At 44.9% G+C, this 19,340-nt stretch overlaps 1 protein-coding gene across 2 annotated transcripts in view; it reads left to right on the plus strand.

Moving 5' to 3' along the window:
* Nucleotides 1-19,340, plus strand: part of VTCN1 (V-set domain containing T cell activation inhibitor 1) — a 39,479-nt gene that overhangs the window by 16,815 nt on the left and 3,324 nt on the right. For both annotated transcript variants that reach the window (XM_050961458.1, XM_050961467.1), the window contains exons 2-3: nucleotides 9,396-9,460; nucleotides 13,191-13,538. In XM_050961458.1, coding sequence (XP_050817415.1) covers nucleotides 9,396-9,460; nucleotides 13,191-13,538 — 413 coding nt within the window. The remainder of the gene's footprint in view (nucleotides 1-9,395; nucleotides 9,461-13,190; nucleotides 13,539-19,340) is intronic.

Raw genomic sequence — 19,340 nt, forward strand, 5'->3', positions numbered from 1 at the left:
ATTCATCTTGAAAATCTATCATATTAAAGACAATGTCAGCAGTGAACTTGCAAAAATATATTCTTACTTATATGTAGATGTGACTAAGTTTCAAAGTAAAAAAACCAAGTATCTGGATTCTACCATTCCAGCATAGACACGCACTATAAACATTTTGCAGCTCCAGAGGACAATCTATCCACTCAGGCCACTTCATGGCATGACTGAGGGAGGAATCAGCATTATCAATAAAATCAATCTGCAAACACCTAGAAGATAATGAGGTATAAGTAACACTCAGCATGAATTTGTCAAGAATAAATCATGTCAAACCAACCTAATAGCTTTCTTTGATAGGGTAACAAGCCTTGTGGATAGTGGGGAAGCGGTAGATGCCCTATATATTGACTTTAGTAAGGCTTTTGATACTATCTTGCATGACCTTCTCACAAACAAACAAGACAAATACAACCTTGATGGAGCTACTGTAAGGTGGGTGCTTAACTGGTTGGAAAACCATTCCCAGAGAGTAGTTATCAGTGGTTCACATTAATGCTGGAAGGGCATATTGAGTGGGGTCCTGCAGGGATAAGTTCTAGATCTGATTCTCGTCAATATCTTCATCAATAATTTAGATAACAGCATAGCGAAAACACTTACCAAGTTTACAGACAATACCAAGCTGGGAGGGGTTGCAAGTGCTTTGGAGGATAGGCTTAAAATTCAAAATGATCTGGACAAACTGGAGAAATGGTCTGAAGTAAATAGGATGAAATTCAATAAGGACGAATGCAAAATACTCCACTTAGGAAGGAACAATTAGCTGCACACATGCAAAATGGGAAATGACTGCGTAGGAAGGAGTACTGCGTAGGAAGGGTCATAGTGGATCATACACTAAATATGAGTCAGCAGTGTAACACTTGCTAAAAAAGTGAACTTCATTCTGGGATATATTAGCACAAGTGTCGTAAGCAAGACACGAGAAGTAATTCTTCTGCTCTACTCTGCACTGATTATGCCTCAACTGGAGTATTGTGTCCAGTTTTGGGAACTACATTTCAGGAAAGATGTGGACAAATAGGAGAAAATCCAGAGAAAAGCAACAAAAATGATTAAAGGTCTAGAAAACATAACCTTTGAGGGAAGATTGAAAAAATTGGGTTTGTTTAGTCTGGAGAAAAGAAGACTGAGAGGTGTCATGATAACAGTTTTCAAATTTGTAAAAGGTTGTTACAAGGAGGAGGGATGTAAATTGTTCTTGTTAGCCTCTGAGGATAGGACAAGAAGCAATGGGCTTAAATTGCAGCAAGGGAGGTTTAGGTTGGACATTAGGAAAAACTTCTTAACTGTCAGGGTCGTTAAGCACTGGAATAAATTACCTAGGGAGGTTGTGGAATCTCTGTCATTGGAGATTTTTAAGAGCAGATTGGACAAACACCTTTCAGGGATGGTCTAGAATACTTGGTTCTGCCATGGGTGCAGGAAACTGGACAAGATGACCTCTTGAGGTCCCTTCCAGTACTATGATTATATATGGAAATAATGACACCATCTAGTTAATTTAAGATTTTTGCTTGCATACAATGCTTAAAGCCCTGTTGACAACAATGGCAAAGGAAAAATTGGTGGCTGGCACTTTTATGGTCACTGTGCCAGTAGAATGGACTTTCATAATTTAAGGTGTCCACAACCATAATCTGTGAATTTCTAAAAGCCCTTATTAAACTATTTGACCCCCAAATAAAACATTTGATAATATAGGGTCTTCGTTTTGCCACCCTCAATCACTTGTGTAAATATTTATGGGATTAGGCCCAGAATATTGAAAGAATTCTAAAAAAAAAAAAAAAAGATTGAAGGCTGCCATTACTACAGAGGTCGAGTTAGGTTTTGATCTGTTGCACCTGTAGCCATTGCTGAAAATTTCTGTGTTGTTAATAAATGGTGACTATTTCCCAAGTGATGACTTCCATAGTTTTTCTTACATTTTTAAGGCCAGAAGGAACATGATCATCTAGTCAGACCTCCTGCACAACACAGACTATAGAATTTCACCCAGTGATTTCTGCATAGAGCTCAGTAACTTGTGGTTGAACTAGAGTATCTCTGTTAGAAAGATATCCAGTGTTACTTTAAGATTTCCTATTTTGTAATGTGTAAGTCTTTTTAATGATAGTACTTGTTTGGAATTGCCATCTGCAACCTTACAAATGTACCTCAACAGAACTTTTCATTTATGGTATCTGCTCCATTATTCCGGTCAGGCCACTGCTTCTAGTCTGATATCCTGACTACTAGATTGAACCACTGAACCCTCCTGCTGTCATACTGGATGAAACCATTAGACTAGCATCTCAAGTCCTGCCACTGATCTGGGTTAGAGCATTGGTCCATCTAAACTGATTATCTACAGCTGCCAGTCCAGATCAAACCACTGGTCCATCTAGTCCTTCCTTTTTGTTTCTAGCCATGGCCAGGGTCTGGCCTTCAGAGGAAGGTGGAAATCTGTATAATACTCCTGGCTCATTATTCTGTGCAAAGCATATAGGAATAGGATGAGAGTTAAGGAAATTCTTCCCTGACCGCTACAACAATCATCTTAAAACATGATACAGGAAATTTGATTGCATAATATCTGTTCCTGTTTTAAATGCTGCCTGTACATCTTTGGGGGGAAGGGATAGCTCAGTGGTTTGTGCATTGGTCTGCTAAACCCAGAGTTGTGAGTTCAATCCTTGAGGGAGCCACTTAGGGATCTGGAGCAAAAATCAGTACTTGCTTCTGCTAGTAAAGGCAGGGGGCTGGACTCAATGACCTTTCAAGGTCCTTCCAGTTCTAGGAGATACATATATCTCTGATTATTATTATTTTTTTTTTTACTCTGTTTCAACTCTTTCCATATTTTCTATATTCCAATGGGGTATCTCAATAGGTTTTATTCATCTGCCAGGAAAACAATTACAGGTGAAACCAACTCCCAGTCTATTGACAGGCCAATCCCTGCTACCAGCCTACAAGTAGCACTGAGATAAATAGCTGGTCTGTCAGAGCTCTTTGGCCCACAGGTAGCAGTCAGAAGCCTTTGATTTCGCTAGCAGGAGGCTCTATGTGGCTTGGTGCCATGAGGAGCTGAGCAGGAGGGTGATTTTAACTGACACTCAAGCAATTGCACTTTGGAGAGGGGTTCAACATGCACCAGTCTGCAGTGAGAGGGAGAATGTCACAGCCCAGTCTCCTGCACCAAAGGTGGGCCTACTGAGCAGGAGCATTATTTGCCAGCCCTGAAGGCCCCAGCAGGAGTGAAGTGTCCCTGGAAGTGAGAGAACAGAGATTGTGAGGGCAGTGAAGTGAGTGTCCAGTCTCCCCTAAAGTGAAGCATGAATGAATGCAGAAGACAGCAGAGCAAAGGAGCCCTGCCACCAAGCAGTGGGGATCCAGGCCCTGTGGGAGGGGATGGGGAAGTAGGAGGGTTAAACTGAATGGCATCTGGAGGGAGAGGAGGGCAAGCAAAAAATATGAACAATGCAAATGTGTTCTGAATAAGCATCTAAACATTTGAGTACTTCTCCGACAGTAACCCCAGCTCTGAACCTTTTGAGGCTCCCTCCTCATCAGCCAGTCTGCTCCCCATGACAGATTTCTGAAAGGCACAGGTGCAGGCCTGATACTGATGGAGTTTTTGTGGCATTAAATGATAGACTGGCAATTCCTGTCCTGACCGTTATCTCCATCGCCTTGTCTACACTAGAACTGAGGCACAGTACACCAGTTAACTGGTTTGTTCCATTTGTTACACAAACAGGTCTGTGGAGCCACACTAGCCACCACTGAACCAGTTAAGGATTTGCCTGGTGTCTGAACTAGCCTAAGTTCCCTCTAAGCTGTGTGGCCGCACAGATGCACAGCTGCCTATTAAGCCCCACTCAGGAGCTCAGAGGCACCCCTCCTGCCAGCCCCAGTGCAGACCTCCCCTGGCAGGAGCCCCTCCCTCAGTCTGGCCCAGGCCCACCAGAATGGCTCAGCTGCCGCAGCTGGGGAGAGGTGCCTCTTCCCCTGCCCCGAGCTGTTGCGGCAGGAGAGGGCTGGGGGGAGTCTTGTATCCCCACCACAACCCCGGGGAAACCTGCACCTCCAAACCCTCATACCCAGCCCCACCCCAGAGCTTGCACCCCTACACCCCAACCCTCTGCCCCTGAGCCCCCTCTCATACCCCAAACTCCTCATCGCCAGCCCCACCCCAGCCAGAGCCCTCACCCACCCCACCCCACCCCACCCCAATCCTCTGCCCCAGCCCTGAGCCCCCTCCCACACTCCCCTTAGCCCCACACCTAACCTCCATATTGGTGCACATAACAAAATTCATTCTGCACATGGACTTAAAAAAAATTAGAGGGGACACTGGCACTAGCCCATCTCTTGACCCATTCAGCTGCAACAGGGTCTTCTCCCTGCAGGAGTGTGGGAGAACATGTCAGGAGAGGTGCTGCTAGCTCAGCTCCTCTGGCAGCTGCGCTGGCCAGTGACCCCGGCTTTAACTAACTGGCCAAGATCTGGCCCCACACCACATTGTATCCCAGTCCCCAGACACGCCTCAGCAACTTGCAACAAATGAACCAACTGTGGTTGGTTGGCTGAGGCACTGCATGGCTGGAGCCAAGGGCATTAGTGGAGACAGAGAGGAGATGCACTTTTAGGAGTGGTTAATGTGAGGGGCATTTCACAGGGAGGTATATTGGGCGGGGTATGGCTGAAGGGAACATGGGGTGGGGGAGCGGATAAGAGGGGATTCTCAGCCACCATTCATAGTTGAGTGTCTGGCTGAGACAACAACCAGAGTAGTGTGGCTGGGAGCTCCACTCTTTGAACTCCCCTATGGTGGGAGGCTATATGTTAGTGACCTCCAGCTACAATGGCACATAAATAATTGGATGACAGTTAATGTCAATCCTCCTGAAAGGGCTGGGCTGTGTAGCATGACTTGTAGCATGACTGAGTAATGACTAAGGAGCTTTTAAGTGTAGGTGCATAGGTATTATAGTTGTCCAGGAGGAACACAAGATGTTAATTTGACATTGCATTCTATATGATTTTATGAAAATATGCTAATGAGTGTGAATATAATGTAACTGGAATATGCTGCATGCAAAAGGTCTCTTGTAAGGTATCATTACAAAGCTTATAATCTACTGAGTGTGGTCATCCTATTTGTATGTATGTGTCATTCTTGTATCTAAAACTAGAAATATGAAATATAACTTTGAGGGCCTATTGTAATAATACAAAGTGTGGGCCATTAATGGTGGTTTGGAATCTTGATGGCTCCCATCAGCCAGGACAATTGACTGTGGATGGCTCTGTTTGGAGGCAGGCCTTCCTGTAAGTCAGGCTGGGAGGAATGAAGGCTTGGGGCGTCACAGGACATGTGACCATGTCATCTGGTACTGAAATCCATATTAAACCTGGTGCTTTTCCATTTAGGAGGAGTAGGGACCCAGAGAGACAAAAGATTCCCTCCTTTTGCCAAAGTTATAAAAGCGGGTGGAACAGAACAAAGGGGGCTGCAATCAGAAGAAACCCCCTAGCTACCACCTGAGCTGGAACAAGGGCTGTACCAGGGGAAAGGATTGGGCCCAGACTAGGAAGGCATCCAGTCTGTGAAAGAAGCTTATTGAAACATCTGAAGGTTAGGTTTTATCCATATTCAGTTTTCTTACTGCACTAGGTTTAGACTTGCGTGTTTTATTTTATTTTGCTTGGTAATTCTCTTTGTTCTGTCTGTTACTACTTGGAACCACTAAAATCATACTTTATGTATTTAATAAAATCACTTTTTACTTATTAATTAACCCAGAGTATGTATTAATACCTGGGGGGGGGGGCAAACAGCTGTGCATATCTCTCTATCAGTGTTATAGAGGGCGAACAATTTATGAGTTTACCCTGTATAAGCTTTATACAGGGTAAAATGGATTTATTTGGGGTTTGGACCCCACTGGGAACTGGGCATCTAAGTGCTGAGACAGGAACACTTCGTAAGCTGTTTTCAGTTAAGCCTGCAGTTTGTGGGACGTAGTTCAGACCTAGGTCTGTGTTTGCAGCAGGCAAGCGTGTCTGGATCAAACCAGGCAGCCACTGAAGTCCTAAGCTGGCACAGGAAAAATAGACTCAGAGGTAGTCAAAGCACATTGGATGGCAGTCCCAAGGGGATTTTTGTGATCCAACCCATCACAGTTAATCATGGCAATTTTTTCTGGTGTAGACTAGGCCACTGTGACAGATTGCACCCCTGTATTCACCCCTTGCACACTATTACAATAATCTTTATGCAAAGTATCCTTTATGAGGCATCATTTAAAAATTTATAATTTGCTGGTCATTATTGTCCTGGTAAAATGTGTGTGGCAAAGTTGTATGAAAAGTTATAAGATTCCACTGGGGAGTAGCCAATCAGTTCCTCAGAGACAAGGAGCAAGCTAACGTCTCAGTCAGGTGTAAACACAGTCAATGGGCCATTATCTCCTATATGGCTATTCATTGACAGGAAAAAGGGCATGGGCAGAAAAATCTACATCTTAGCAAAGAAATAGCATGAGGTTCCTGTCCACCCAATCTGCCTGTAAACATGATCCCAGCTAGCGATGCTTCTTAATTTTGACCAGACATCCTGTTTTTAAAGGAACAGTCCCATATTTAAGCTCTCCTGCAGGTGTCCTGACTTTTTCTTAAAGACAGGAAAATCGTCCCATATTTTCTGTCTTTTCTGCCTCCTCCCCCTCCCCCGCCATCAGTACTGTCAGGTCCCTGCTCACCAGCTACCCACCCACGAATGTGGAGTGGGGGATCCAGTGGCCGAAGATGGATGTGGGTGGGTGTGACGTTATTGACATAAACTGTGATTGTATAGATCATTATTGCAACCAGGGTCCTATGATTGCACCAGTTCTTATACAGAGGAAGCCAAGTGGGGTGTCTACGGAAAGGTTGTAGTTAGCTGGTTATGATTATGCTGTCTGTATGTGTATATCATTTTTTTATTTGAAGTTACGAATATTGGTTATGTACTTGTTTTCTCCTAAGTAGCCTCAGTGAAGCATTTGGTCAACTTCTAGAGAAAGGACTATTCTCAGTAAGTGCCCAATCAAGAAACATTTACGTGACAATGGACTTTGGGAGATGCCAGTCCACATCTGAACTTTCCTGAGAATGTTCAAACTAACATGTAAAGACTGGCGTCGGACTGCAAAAAGCTGAATCGTTCATAGACATGTGACTTGCCCAAGTGGCTACAGACTCCATCTTATTGCTGTGATTTTGCACAGGAGAACAAAGGGGTTTCCGCTCACAAGAGAGAATATAAAAGGCCCTGGAAACCTCTCCATTCTGTCTTCAGCTAGCTCAAAAGATAGCCTCTCCACCCCAAAGAGATGCCTGAAAGAAACTGGAACAAAGGACAGTTACTGTGGGGGTGTGAGTGATTGCTGGACCCAGACTAGGAAGGAGTCTAGTCTGTGAAAGAAGCTTATTGTAACATATCTGAGGGTGAGATTTACCTGCATTTAGCTTCCTACTGTATTAGGCTTAGATTGTGTGTTTTTGTTTTATTTTGTGTGGTAATTTACTTTGTTCTGTCTGTTATTACTTGGAACCACTTAAATCCTACTTTTTATACTTAATAAAATCACTTTTTGCTTGTTAATTGACCCAGAATAAGTAAAAGTAATTCCTGGGGGAACAAACAGCTGTGCATATCTCTCTATCAGTGTTATAGAGGGTAGGCAATTTAGGAGTTCACCCTCTATAAGCTTTATACAGAGTTAAACGGATTTATTTGGGGTTTGGATCCCATTGGGAACTGGGTATTTGGGTGCTAGAGACAGGAGCACTTTCTAAGCCGTCTTCAGTTAAGTCTGCAGTTTTTGAGGGACGTGGCTCAGACCCTGGGTCTGTGTTGGAGCAGACTGGTATGTCTGGCTCAACAAGGCAGGGTTCTGACGTCCCAAGCTGCCAGAGAAAAAGGGCTCAGAGGTAGCCTCAGCACATCAGGTGGCAGTCCCACGGGGGTCTCTGTGACCCAACCCATCACAGTGTGTAAGGCTGGTGCTGGGGGGAAGACTTAGGCAATCGTTCCGTTCCGGAAAGCTTTGCGTAACTCAAATTTTGCGTAAATTGGAAATGTATACCCGTACGTTATGCAAAAATTTCCACAACTCGAAAATCCTATTTCTGGCTTATGGAACGTTTTCTGTAAGTGTGAATTTGCATAAGTTGGGTCTTGCTTAACCCGGGGAACGTCTGCACTAGCCTTCTGGAATGTATTTAGGTAAATGTTTAGTGCCTGCTAACGCCTGTGTTTTAGCAATGCTAGCAGGAACTTTGCCACGTTCACATACTGGACAGTGAACTTGTAAGCATCTGCTTTAATGCATGGCCTGACTCTGGTTCACAACCTCTGGTTCATACCTAAGGTCTTGCACCAGGCCCAGTATTCCAGGCCCTTTCTCTACTAAACATGCAAGGCGCTGAGCTCTCTGTTTTGACACACCAAAACATGTGTGTGAGTAGTCCCATGGGTTTCAGCAGGGCTCCTGGCATGATTACAATTAAATGTGCATCCGTGATTTACTGCCCCAAGGACGGAGTGCTGAGTACCTTGCAGGATCAAGTCCCCAAAACTCAGGCTAAGGTGTCAGAGGGACCCTCAGAGCTGGAAGGGCTCCATTTACAGGTCAGAGAGGGCAGATACCACTCACTGGACATCTCACTGGTCTGAGACGGTTGAATGATCTTCCCCAAGAAGCAGAGACCATCACAAACCTCATCCACCTCCCACTCCAAGGGCAAGGTGCAGTTCGTTGTCGTTGTCTTTGCCGTCTCTGATATAAACATAGAACAACATGAGTATTAAAAACCAACCAAAAAAACAACCAGGAAACCCCAGCTAATACAAGACACTCCCTCCACTGTACATGCTTTTTCCCCCAGGGAGGGGATGAGAGAACAAACAACATGTGACAGATGTTAGTCATGTTGCTTAATGCACTATGGGAAAATGCTCAGATACTGCAGTGATCAGACCAGTATAAGAACCTATATAGAATAGATATGTCAACAAAGGGAAGAAATACTAATGAATGAGATGAGCCAGCCTTTCTCCCTGTAAAAGTCCTGACCTGACCACCCACCCCCAGCTCTGCTGGTGCACCGCATTCCTGGCCTGCACAGCTCACTGCTACTCCAGTCCTGCAAATGTAACCATGATGCTAATCCACCTCACTTTTAGACCTGCAGCTCCCCATTATCCCAGCTCTGATTTTCTTCCTTGATCAGAGACTGAGAACTATGCCCAAGTGTATGATAATGTTATGATTTAGAGGAGAGAGTCTGTTAAATAATTTTGTATTTTTTTTTAATAGCATGATCACCATCATCATAATCCTGGTAGCAGTGATTGTGCTGATCATCGGCTTTGGTGTTTCAGGTATGTGATTACTTGGATTAGATCCTGGTAGCATTTTTTCCCCAATCTGAGCATAGTTCTGTTACATCTTAGTTGGTGTTTTGGAAGCACATGCCACTGGGCAATTATCCTGCTGAAGGATGATCTTCCCTGCCCCTCCGCCCTGTGAGTTTGCTTCAACTGAAATTTTAGGCTTCTTGTGAATCTCAGAATATTTTAGTACTGGAGTGAGTCTATGATAACTTTTTTAACTGAGTCTGGAGTCCTGCATTCTAATCCTAGCTCAGACCCTAGAACGCTTTTTAGTATCTGGCATAGAATATCAGGGTTGGAAGAGACTTCAGGAGGTCATCTAGTCCAACCCCCTGCTCAAAGTAGGACCAACACCAACTAAATCATCCCAGCCAGGGCTTTATCAAGCCGGCCCTTAAAAACCTCTAAGGATGGAGATTCCACCACTGCCCTAGGTAACCCATTCCAGTGCTTCACCACACTCCTAGTGAAATAGCTATTTCCTAATATCCAACCTAAACCTCCCCCACTGCAGCTTGAGACCATTGCTTCTTGTTCTGTCATCTGCCACCACTGAGAACAGCTGAGCTCCATCCTCTTTGGAACCCCCCCTCAGGTAGTTGAAGGCTGCACTCAAATCCCCCCTCACTCTTCTCTTCTGCAGACTAAATAAGTCCAGTTCCCTCAGCCTCTCCTCGTAAGTCATGTGCTCCAGTCCTCTAATCATTTTTGTTGCCCTCCACTGGACTCTCTCCAATTTGTCCACATCCCTTCTGTAGTGGAGGGACCAAAACTGGATGCAGTACTGGAAGCAGTGCTGAATTGAGGGAATAATCACTTTCCTCGATCTGCTGGCAGTGCTCCTACTAATACAGCCAAAATGCCATTGGCCTTCTTGGCAACAAGGGTGCACTGCTGACTCATATCCAGCTTCTCGTCCTCTGTTATCCGCAGGTCCTTTTCTGCAGAAGTCCTTTTCTGTCAAGTCACTTTGTTGTGTCAGTTTTCCCCCTCTGTGGAAAAAAACAGTATGTGATCACGTAATTAAATACTGTCATAATGCGTATACACAAGAGGGAAGAATTAAGTTCCACAGGCCACTTGATTACTGTCATTTCCTGCCTTCTGAGGGTTTCACTTTGGAATCTTAATAGCATTCTTTTAATGTAGTTTGTTTTGTATATAAGTTCCTAGGGTTTTAAAAAGGAAAAAACAAATTCTGTTTATAAGCAATTATCATGACCACCTCTTACACATTATTATGAGGATTTGCACTCACAACCTTCAACACTGGAGCACATTTGCAACTTGTGCTAACTGGACAGCTCTTCTAGCTGGCAGCAGGCACAGACTGCTATACTCTATGGACCAGCTGCTACAGGATGCATATAATAGTGGGTTACATATGCAAGGAAAATCCATTATACAGTCAGCATAGCCAGGTACATACAAGCTGTGTGGCTAAATAGAGCTACCAAATTAGAGTGCTAGGTTCTGTTTCTAGTTCTGCTCTAATATCTCAGTGGGGTGTGAAGCCTTGTTTCATAATGTGCATTGTGAAAGACATGGTGAGTGGATGAAGTGAAACTTAATCTTATGATGTTTTGGCTCCTGGTCCAGTGCACCTTCTCCATGACCAGTGAAATCTGGTGGTGTGGGATGGAGGAGGGATAGAAGGATCCATTTTGTCTATGATTCTATTCGGCCTTTTATACAGCCCTCGGTACTGTAGTACTATCTAAAAGTGCATATGGTGAGATGACTAGTGATCTGTCATGTGTGATTGTTCTTTCTCTCTTCCTCTTCCCATGGAGACTCTGTGTGCTTTATGCTTTATTTTGTTTCAAATAATGTAATCTGTACACTTTGCTATGTGTACTCAAGACAGCAGGCTGAAGCAATGCCCCAGCAATGAAAGGGGATGAGTTTTGTGATGCTTCTTTGTTCCTGGGTAGTTTATTCTAGTTTTGGATCAGCCTCTGAGAAAGCTTTACAAAGATGAGCCCTAGCTCTGTGTGGACAATTCCACTGTGCCTGAGGAATGGAGTTGTCAACCAGCATCCTCATTGCGGAGCTCTAGGCAATCTTTTAGGTATTCTTGTACCAAACTGTTGAGGACTGAGGCCTTGAAGTTGACTTGCTATTCTGTAGGAAGCCACCGTAAAGAGCAAGAGCAGATTTGAGATCCTTACAGTAGTCAGTGTTGCTGAGTAAACATGCTGTTGCATTCTAATCTAATTGAACTTTCCTGACAGCTGAGGGCTTCCTGCCAAGCTATATGGCATTGCCATAGTCCAGATGGGAGAAGACAAAGGCATTTATTACTGAGGCCAGGTCATCATCTGCCAGGATGGGACACAGTCTCCTGACTAGCTGTAGAGGATAGAACATGCTACTTGCAGTTGTTGATAGAACAGGTTGCTTGTCTGTATCCCATTCAGAGGTCAGTTCTGTACACTCATAGGAAAGAACTAAGGGGAATCAGGAGGAAGAACTGTGTTTACAGTTAGTACAATTAAAATTGGGAGGCCAGATAGCCAGCCAGGATGGCCCTAAGCAAATGTCTATCTCCATTCCGACAGCACATTTGATCCCATCCCTTTTTCAAAAGTGTTATGAATATTATTGATTGTGTCATTTGGTATGTATATAGTATCCATTATATAAACCCTTTTTAAATTGGCTTTGTTCACTTGCATTTATACTTTCCCCATTTAATGCCCTTTAGTTGATTTTTTTTCTTTTATTTCTGCTCCATATGTTATCTTTTCTTCCATCTTTTTCAGTCTATTTTCCTCTCCATATCACTGTTCTCTATTTCCTTCTCTTCCCCTTCTTTTCCCTTCCTATTCTATGTTCTCTTCTGCCTTCTCCCAAATTTCCCACCTCTCTGTCCTCTCTCACTATAAATTCTTTCCTTAACTTCTTTCTATGTGTATGTACAGCACCTAGCACAATGTGATCTCATTTGGGGCCCTAGAAGCTAATGTAGTACAAATAAAAATAATAATAAAGGAGATAGAGGGGCTTAACTGCCTGACACAGTGCTTGTGGTCTGTTGCCTTACGTACTTGCCTCGTTAGTCATTGGCTAACATATTCCTCCTTTTAAAATTCAGTCTCCTTCCTCCTCTTCTTATTTCTTTCATCTGGATACAGGATGACCCAACCCGCCATGTTGCCTTGGGTGTGAACCAAAGACAATAGGAGAGTTCTGTCTTAGAAGGGAAAAACCCTGAGTTAGGGATTCACTGGGCTGGCAGGCCATCAATACGCAAGGGAGATTCAGCCCTGCTTCTGAGCATAATGGGAATTAATCACATTAAAAACCTCCTGCTGTCTCCCTAGGGTACTTTGGGTGAGAGAGCCTGTAGAGGAGTAGAATCAAGCTAGTAGAGAACATGCTTTTATAACCTTTATAGAAACAATTTTCTCTTGTTCTTTTGAGAGGAACAGCTTTTCAGAGTGGGAAGGTACATTGTATAAACACCCGAAAGTGCTCTGTAAAAAGTCTTTTTATGAAACACAAGAACCAGACTCCAGTAGCGTTAGCCACACCAGGATCTGCAGTAGCCAGCTGCTAGTGCCCTTCTGAGGTGGTTAAAGGCATTCTGCCTCTGCCTTTGTCATTCACATTGCAGCAAGAGCCAGTTAATGCCCAGGGTGTTCTGGCTTGCTGCTGTCCTTTACACATCACATTGTCATGGCACTGGCACTGAACGTGTGCTCTTTCGTTGCAGGGAGACGCTCCATCAGCGTCACCACACTAACCTCCGCTGGCAACATTGGGGAAGATGGCATCTTGGGCTGCACTTTCGAACCTGACGTCAAGCTCAGCAACACAGAGATCCGGTGGGCTAAAGCTGGGGTCTCTGGGATGGTGCATGAGTTTAAAGGCGGCAAGGACCATCTAAAGGACCAGGATGAAGTGTTCAAGGGCCGGACAGCAATATTTGCAGAGCAGGTGATTGGTGGGAATGCCTCTTTGATGCTGAGAGATGTGCAGCTCTCCGACGCTGGTGCTTACAGGTGTTCTGTCACCACATCCAAAGGGAATGGAGAAGCAGGGCTGGAATACAAGACTGGAGGTGAGCAAAACCTAGTGAGAGAGCCAAAAAAGCCAAACCAAACCCAGAAGGAGTTGTTTCCAGAATTCTGTTACTGATGACAGGCCCGGCTAATGCAGATAGGCGCCATGCAAACTGAGCTGCACAGCTCTGCTCATACACCAGAATCCTCACATTTAGCATCCTCTTCTATTCCACTCCAGGGTCCCGCCAGAGCTCCGCCAACTCATTTCTGTCCAAACATGCAGCACCCTCTTCTCTAACAGTCCTTGGACATTGCACACCTCTGTCAAGTCCCTCACTCTTGACCTACAGCCCTACTGCTAAATCCAGTGCTGGGGCCACTCCACCACTACACGTCTGCCAGTGCTCCTCAGTCCTAATCTGCAACAGCTGCTGCTATTCCATTCCTAAGCCTCCTGCCACAAATCACTCTGTGATGTGGGGAAACACCCTCAAGCAATCAAGGACAGTGTGCTAAATCCCGTGAACTTGCATTTGTACCTGTAGGGCAGTAAACTGAATCCATGATTCTGAAGATAGATGTCAAGTCACGCTACAGCCAGCTCTGGAATTCAGCTTCCAGAGCTATGTGAGCTCCATTTAAACATGCATGGGACCTCCTTGCATGAGAGTTTTTGATGAGCCCTTTGGAACTCAAAGGCACAAGGGTAAATCCAGGCATAGCTCCCAAATGTACCAGTCTTTTTCTGTGCTTCCTTCTGTCTCAACTGTTCCTGAGACTTGCTGTATCTTCCCTGTGGTTCTCTAGCAAAACATTTGAGTAAGGAGAAATGTGGGACTAAGTAAGTAATTCACTGTGGGGAATCTGAGGTTTGTGTCCTGCTTCAGAAACTGGTAGGTGTTTGAGACCTGGGGCTACGTCTACACTACAGGATAAATTCGAATTAGCTCAATCCGATTTTATAAAACAGATATTATAAAGTCGATTGTGCGCGTCCACACTAGGCACATTAATTCGGTGGTGTGCGTCCATGGTCCAAGGCTAGCGTCGATTTCTGGAGCAGTGCACTGTGGGTAGCTACTGTAAAATAATGAGGCCAATAACGTCGATTTGCGTCCACACTAACCCTAATCCGATATAGTAATACCGATTTTAGCATTACTCCTCTCGTTTTGTAGGAGTACAGAAATCGATTTAAAGAGCCCTTTAAATCGATATAAAGAGCAGTGTAGTGTGGACGGGTGCAGCGTTAAATCAATTTAACGCTGTTAAAATCAATTTAACAGCGTAGTGTAGACCAGGCCTGGGAGTTGACAGGTTACTCTGCTCCTAGTGGAAGCAGTGCTTCCTGTCATGTGAAACTAGTGAAAGAGTTGCTTTCTTCTAACACTGCAAAAGGAGCTTTATTAGGCTTTGTCTACCCTGGGATTTTTGCATGACATCTGCTGCAGATTCTGCCATGCCAAGGGTATTCTCAAAAAGGGAGTTGCAGCCAGTTTCCTCTCCCTTTGTGCTACTCAGGGACAGGGCCAGCTCCAGGCACCAGTGGAGGAAGCATGTTCCTGGGGGAGGTACATGCTAAGGGACGGCATTCCGTCCATTCTTGGGGCGGCTCAGTCCGGGCGGCTTTTTTCTTTCTTTCTTTCTTTTTTTGCTTGCGGCAGCAAAAATGGTAGAGTCGGCCCTGCTCAGGGCAGATCAGGACAGAGAATCTGGCCTTCTGGCCTTCATTAGTCCTTCTCTGTGCTAACTGTTCAAATTCACAGGGCTTTGCTTTACTTTGTAGATCTGTAAAATCATGCTAAGTTACAGTAGCTGGAGCAAACTTCTTGTAGAGAAAATATTTCTTTCATCGGTGACATTCCTGCATTCTGCCAGGTGCTTCTGACATATCAGGATGAATTTGTGCAGCAGTTTGCTGTCCCCTTCATTCTCCCACTCGACTATATTGTAGATCTCTAATGGACGATTTAACCCACTGTGATCTGTCCAAGGGAAAGATTCTTGCTTCCAGGAAAATTTGAAAGCACTGCAGCAACCTCCTTCCATTCTCTGCCAGAATGAGGCATCTAGAATTATCTGTGGCCAGAAGTGTATTGCTGTAGGTCAAAGGATAAGAGGGTAGGGAAAGTAAACAAGAGAAATGAATGTAGAAGAGTTTCCTTGGAGCTTCCAAAGGAATTCAGGGACTTCCCCTCCCCTTTCCATGTCTTTGCTCTGGGAAATAAAATTATTTTTAAATGCCCCATTTATAAACATAATTTAACTTTTCTGCCATTGACTGTTTTTGCCTTTCTCGGTTGCGCAGCTGACTACATAAAGGGCCTGATTCTAACGTCAGACATGCACATTATTTATAGGATTGACCCATCTACCTGGTAGTGATTACATAGGAATCCAGGTGGGTCTTGTGTAATAATAATAATTGGATTTTATTAATTATTGAGTGGCAGCATCTTCTTTCCATAGCTCAGATCATAATTAGAGTTGAGTGAACTACTTCTAGCACAGAATTGATTGTCACATCTGTAGCCCTTTCCTGTATGCCAGTTTCCCACAAACTTTGATCTTTGCTAATTTGTTCATTATTCAAAGACAATAAGAAAAATATTTATTCTAACATTAGTGCCAATGGGTTGGTCATATCATGGCTATTATTTCAGATGTTTACTAGTGGATCCTTGTGATTGTTCACCTAGTGATGCCATAGTTTCTGCTCCGTGATTGGAGGCCTGAAACTTTTTGAAAATAGGCTTCAAATTACTAAAACATTGTCATGTTGAAGGTAGTCATGCAGATTCTTCAAGGGCAAGCCTCTGCACTATCAAATATTTACATGAGTGTTTGTGATACGTTTTACTTTGTATGAAAATTTTGGTTACATTCATCCAAATCTTTGACACAGACTGGTTGGGGTTAATCCAGTCATGTTTGCAGAAAGTGAATTAGCATGGTTGTGAATAGCATTGCAGCTAATCTGCAGGTTTCATCATACAGAAGTTCACAGTATTCATCTGGCAGTAGTTATAACTAGCTTTCCATTCATTACTAGCTTGATATGTTTGTTTGTTTTTAACCTTCCTCAGAAAACACCACTTCTAGAATTTCTTATGGGTGCTCTCCTGCTAGAGGAGACTTTTTCAGAGCTATTTCAAGGTAACCAGATACAATATTTTTGAAGACATGGGACTAGCATAGTTGTGTTTTCAAAATCAAAAATCAGGGACGCTGTGATGATATTTTTAGGGTCACAAAATAGTTATAGAAAAGGCAAAAATGCACTTTACAAATGTGTGTTGGTATTACTATTGCCAGCTTGTGACTAAACAGTAGCACAAACATAATTCTTGGAGTGGAGAATATTTGTTCAGTACTTGAATATTCTGAATTAGTTTATGGTGAAACACTGCATTGACTTTGAGCAAAATAACTGCTTTGAGAGAGTCTACACTCATTTGACTTTTCTCTGCACTCCAGATACTGTTCATCACGTTGAACATGTATTCCACTTGACTTTGTTCCAGGTAACACACAGCAATGAAAAAAAAAACAGGACAAACTGATTGGCATGGTAAATCTGGTATAGGTGTCTATTTTACACAAGACCACACATTCAAAAGAGCTCAACCCTCACAATTAGGGCTAAATTTTCAATCGTGGGTGCTGACTGCTTCTGAAAATTCTGCCATAATAATCAAATCTATCGCTACTATAAATGAGTACAATGCCACTGAAGTCAATAGGATTTCACCTGCTTATGTCATCTTTGAATTTGTTTTATGCCTGTAAGAGCTCATTTCACTAAAGAGTTATATGGATTGTACGTCACTGGATGTAGTTACCATAAGTCAGTACATGCACATGGCATCCATACATGTTTAATGTGCTTGCTGTTACACCCACACCAGTGCTGCCCTCAGCCATATGAGTGACAATGTCTTCTGGGCATGCATCCCAGAGTTCCCAGACCCCAGCCACATTGCAGTGCTTTGAGGATGATTGCGAATGACCTTTGGAGACACCTTCATGAGCAGCCAGGGGAATTGTGAGAGGAGAGGTCAAACTCTTGCAGCTTTCACAATTTGAGGACCCTTCCCTGACAACCACCCATCACTGTTGGGGGGAAAAAAAATCCCCCAATTCCTTGTGGGCTGGTTCTCCATGATAATCATGGATCCAGAAGTCACCAACTTTTAAAAAAGTTCCAGCCCAACCACATGGGCCCCAGTTGCAGGCCAACTTGTTTAGAGACTAATTTGCAAATGCTCTTTCTAGAGCATGGAGGCTGCACAACCCCAAAAACTGTTATCTCTGGTATAGCAGGGGTGGCAGCATTAGCAACCGACAGCCTAACAATGGGGGACTGAGCAAGAAGAATGGGCCTGTCATAATTAGTTGAGTGAATGGCTGGATGGGCTTCTGGCGGGTGAAGTGCACACAGTCAATCAATATTATTAGACCAGGCCCAAGGGTACAAAATACTGGGACCTCATTGTTCTTCAGACCTAGGCTGGGCAGCAGCAGTTCTGAACTCTCACATAAGGAAGTCTGCTTTTCTGGAACTGAAGCACCAGAATATCAGGATGCAGGGCCGCCCAGAGGATTCCGGGGGCCTGAGGCCGTCAGCGGCAGGCGGCTCCGGTGGACCTCCCGCAGGCGTGCCTGCAGAGGGTCCGCGGGTCCCGCGGCTCCGGTGGAGCATCCGCAGGCGTGCCTGCGGGAGGTCCACTGGAGCCACGGGACCGGCAAGCTGCAGGGCATCCCCTGCGCTGCGAAATATCTAGAGCTGGCCCTGTTTGGCAGCGGGGGACCCCCGCCGCGGGTCTTCGGGGCACTTCGGCAGTGGGTCCCGGAACGGAAGGGCCCCCCCACCGCCGAATTACCACCGAAGACTGGGTTGCACTTCAGCGGCAGGTCCCGCTTTGGTGGTAATTCACTGGTGGGGGGATCCTTCTCCCCCCCCTGCCCCCCCGCCGGCAAATACCAGGAGCGGAAGAAGCTCCAGGGCCCGGCCCCGCAAGAGTTTTCCGGGCCCCCTGGAGCGAGTGAAGGACCCCTCTCCAGGTGCCCCAAAAAACTCGTGGGGGCCCCTGCAGAGCCCGGGGCCTGGGGCAAATTGCCCCTCTTGCACCCCCCCCTCTGGGCGGCCCTGTCAGGATGAGCAGCCTTGTCTGTGCAGAAGCTTGTGGCAATTGGCCTGGAGGAACTGGCTACCTCTGATTGGTGCAGGTCACTTGGTAACCAGTTTGGAATCAGTAAATCCTCTGTGCATTCTGCAGTGGTGGAAATTTGTGATGCTATAAATCAGTGGGCCCCAAACTTTTTACCTCGCAACCCTTCCTTACCCTTGTCTGCACCCCCGGGAGCAGGCCTATGGCTCTGGGAAGGGGGGATGCAGACGGGGTAAGGGGATCAAGGCTGGGGCCACAGCTGGGGGCAGAGGCGGGAGTGGATCCTCGGCCAGGCCCCTCAGTGTGAGGCTGGCAGCCACAGCCAGGAGCAGATCCCCAGGCATGGACTGGCAGCTGGGGCCAGGAGCAGAGATGGGTGGAACTCTGTCCCTGCCCCCTAGAGGGCTGGTCCTTGCCCCAGTCGTGCTGCCTCTGAACATTACTTGGTACCCCCAGATTAAAGACCTCTGCTATAAATGGTAGTAGTTCTACAAGCACATTTGCCTATTTTTCTTGAATATATTTTCTCTTCCTTGTTGTTATGTGAAAGATTCTCAGAAGAGGGGAAAGTGGCTAGTTGACTAAAAGGGAAACAGTGACCCTGACTCTACACTTCAATCAATGTCAACTGGAAAACTAAGAACAATATTTTGCCCTCTAATCTTTTGGGTACAATAATCATAGGAA

Source organism: Gopherus flavomarginatus, chromosome 1 (genome assembly GCF_025201925.1).
Source record: "Gopherus flavomarginatus isolate rGopFla2 chromosome 1, rGopFla2.mat.asm, whole genome shotgun sequence".
Classification (NCBI taxonomy): Eukaryota; Metazoa; Chordata; order Testudines; family Testudinidae; genus Gopherus; species Gopherus flavomarginatus.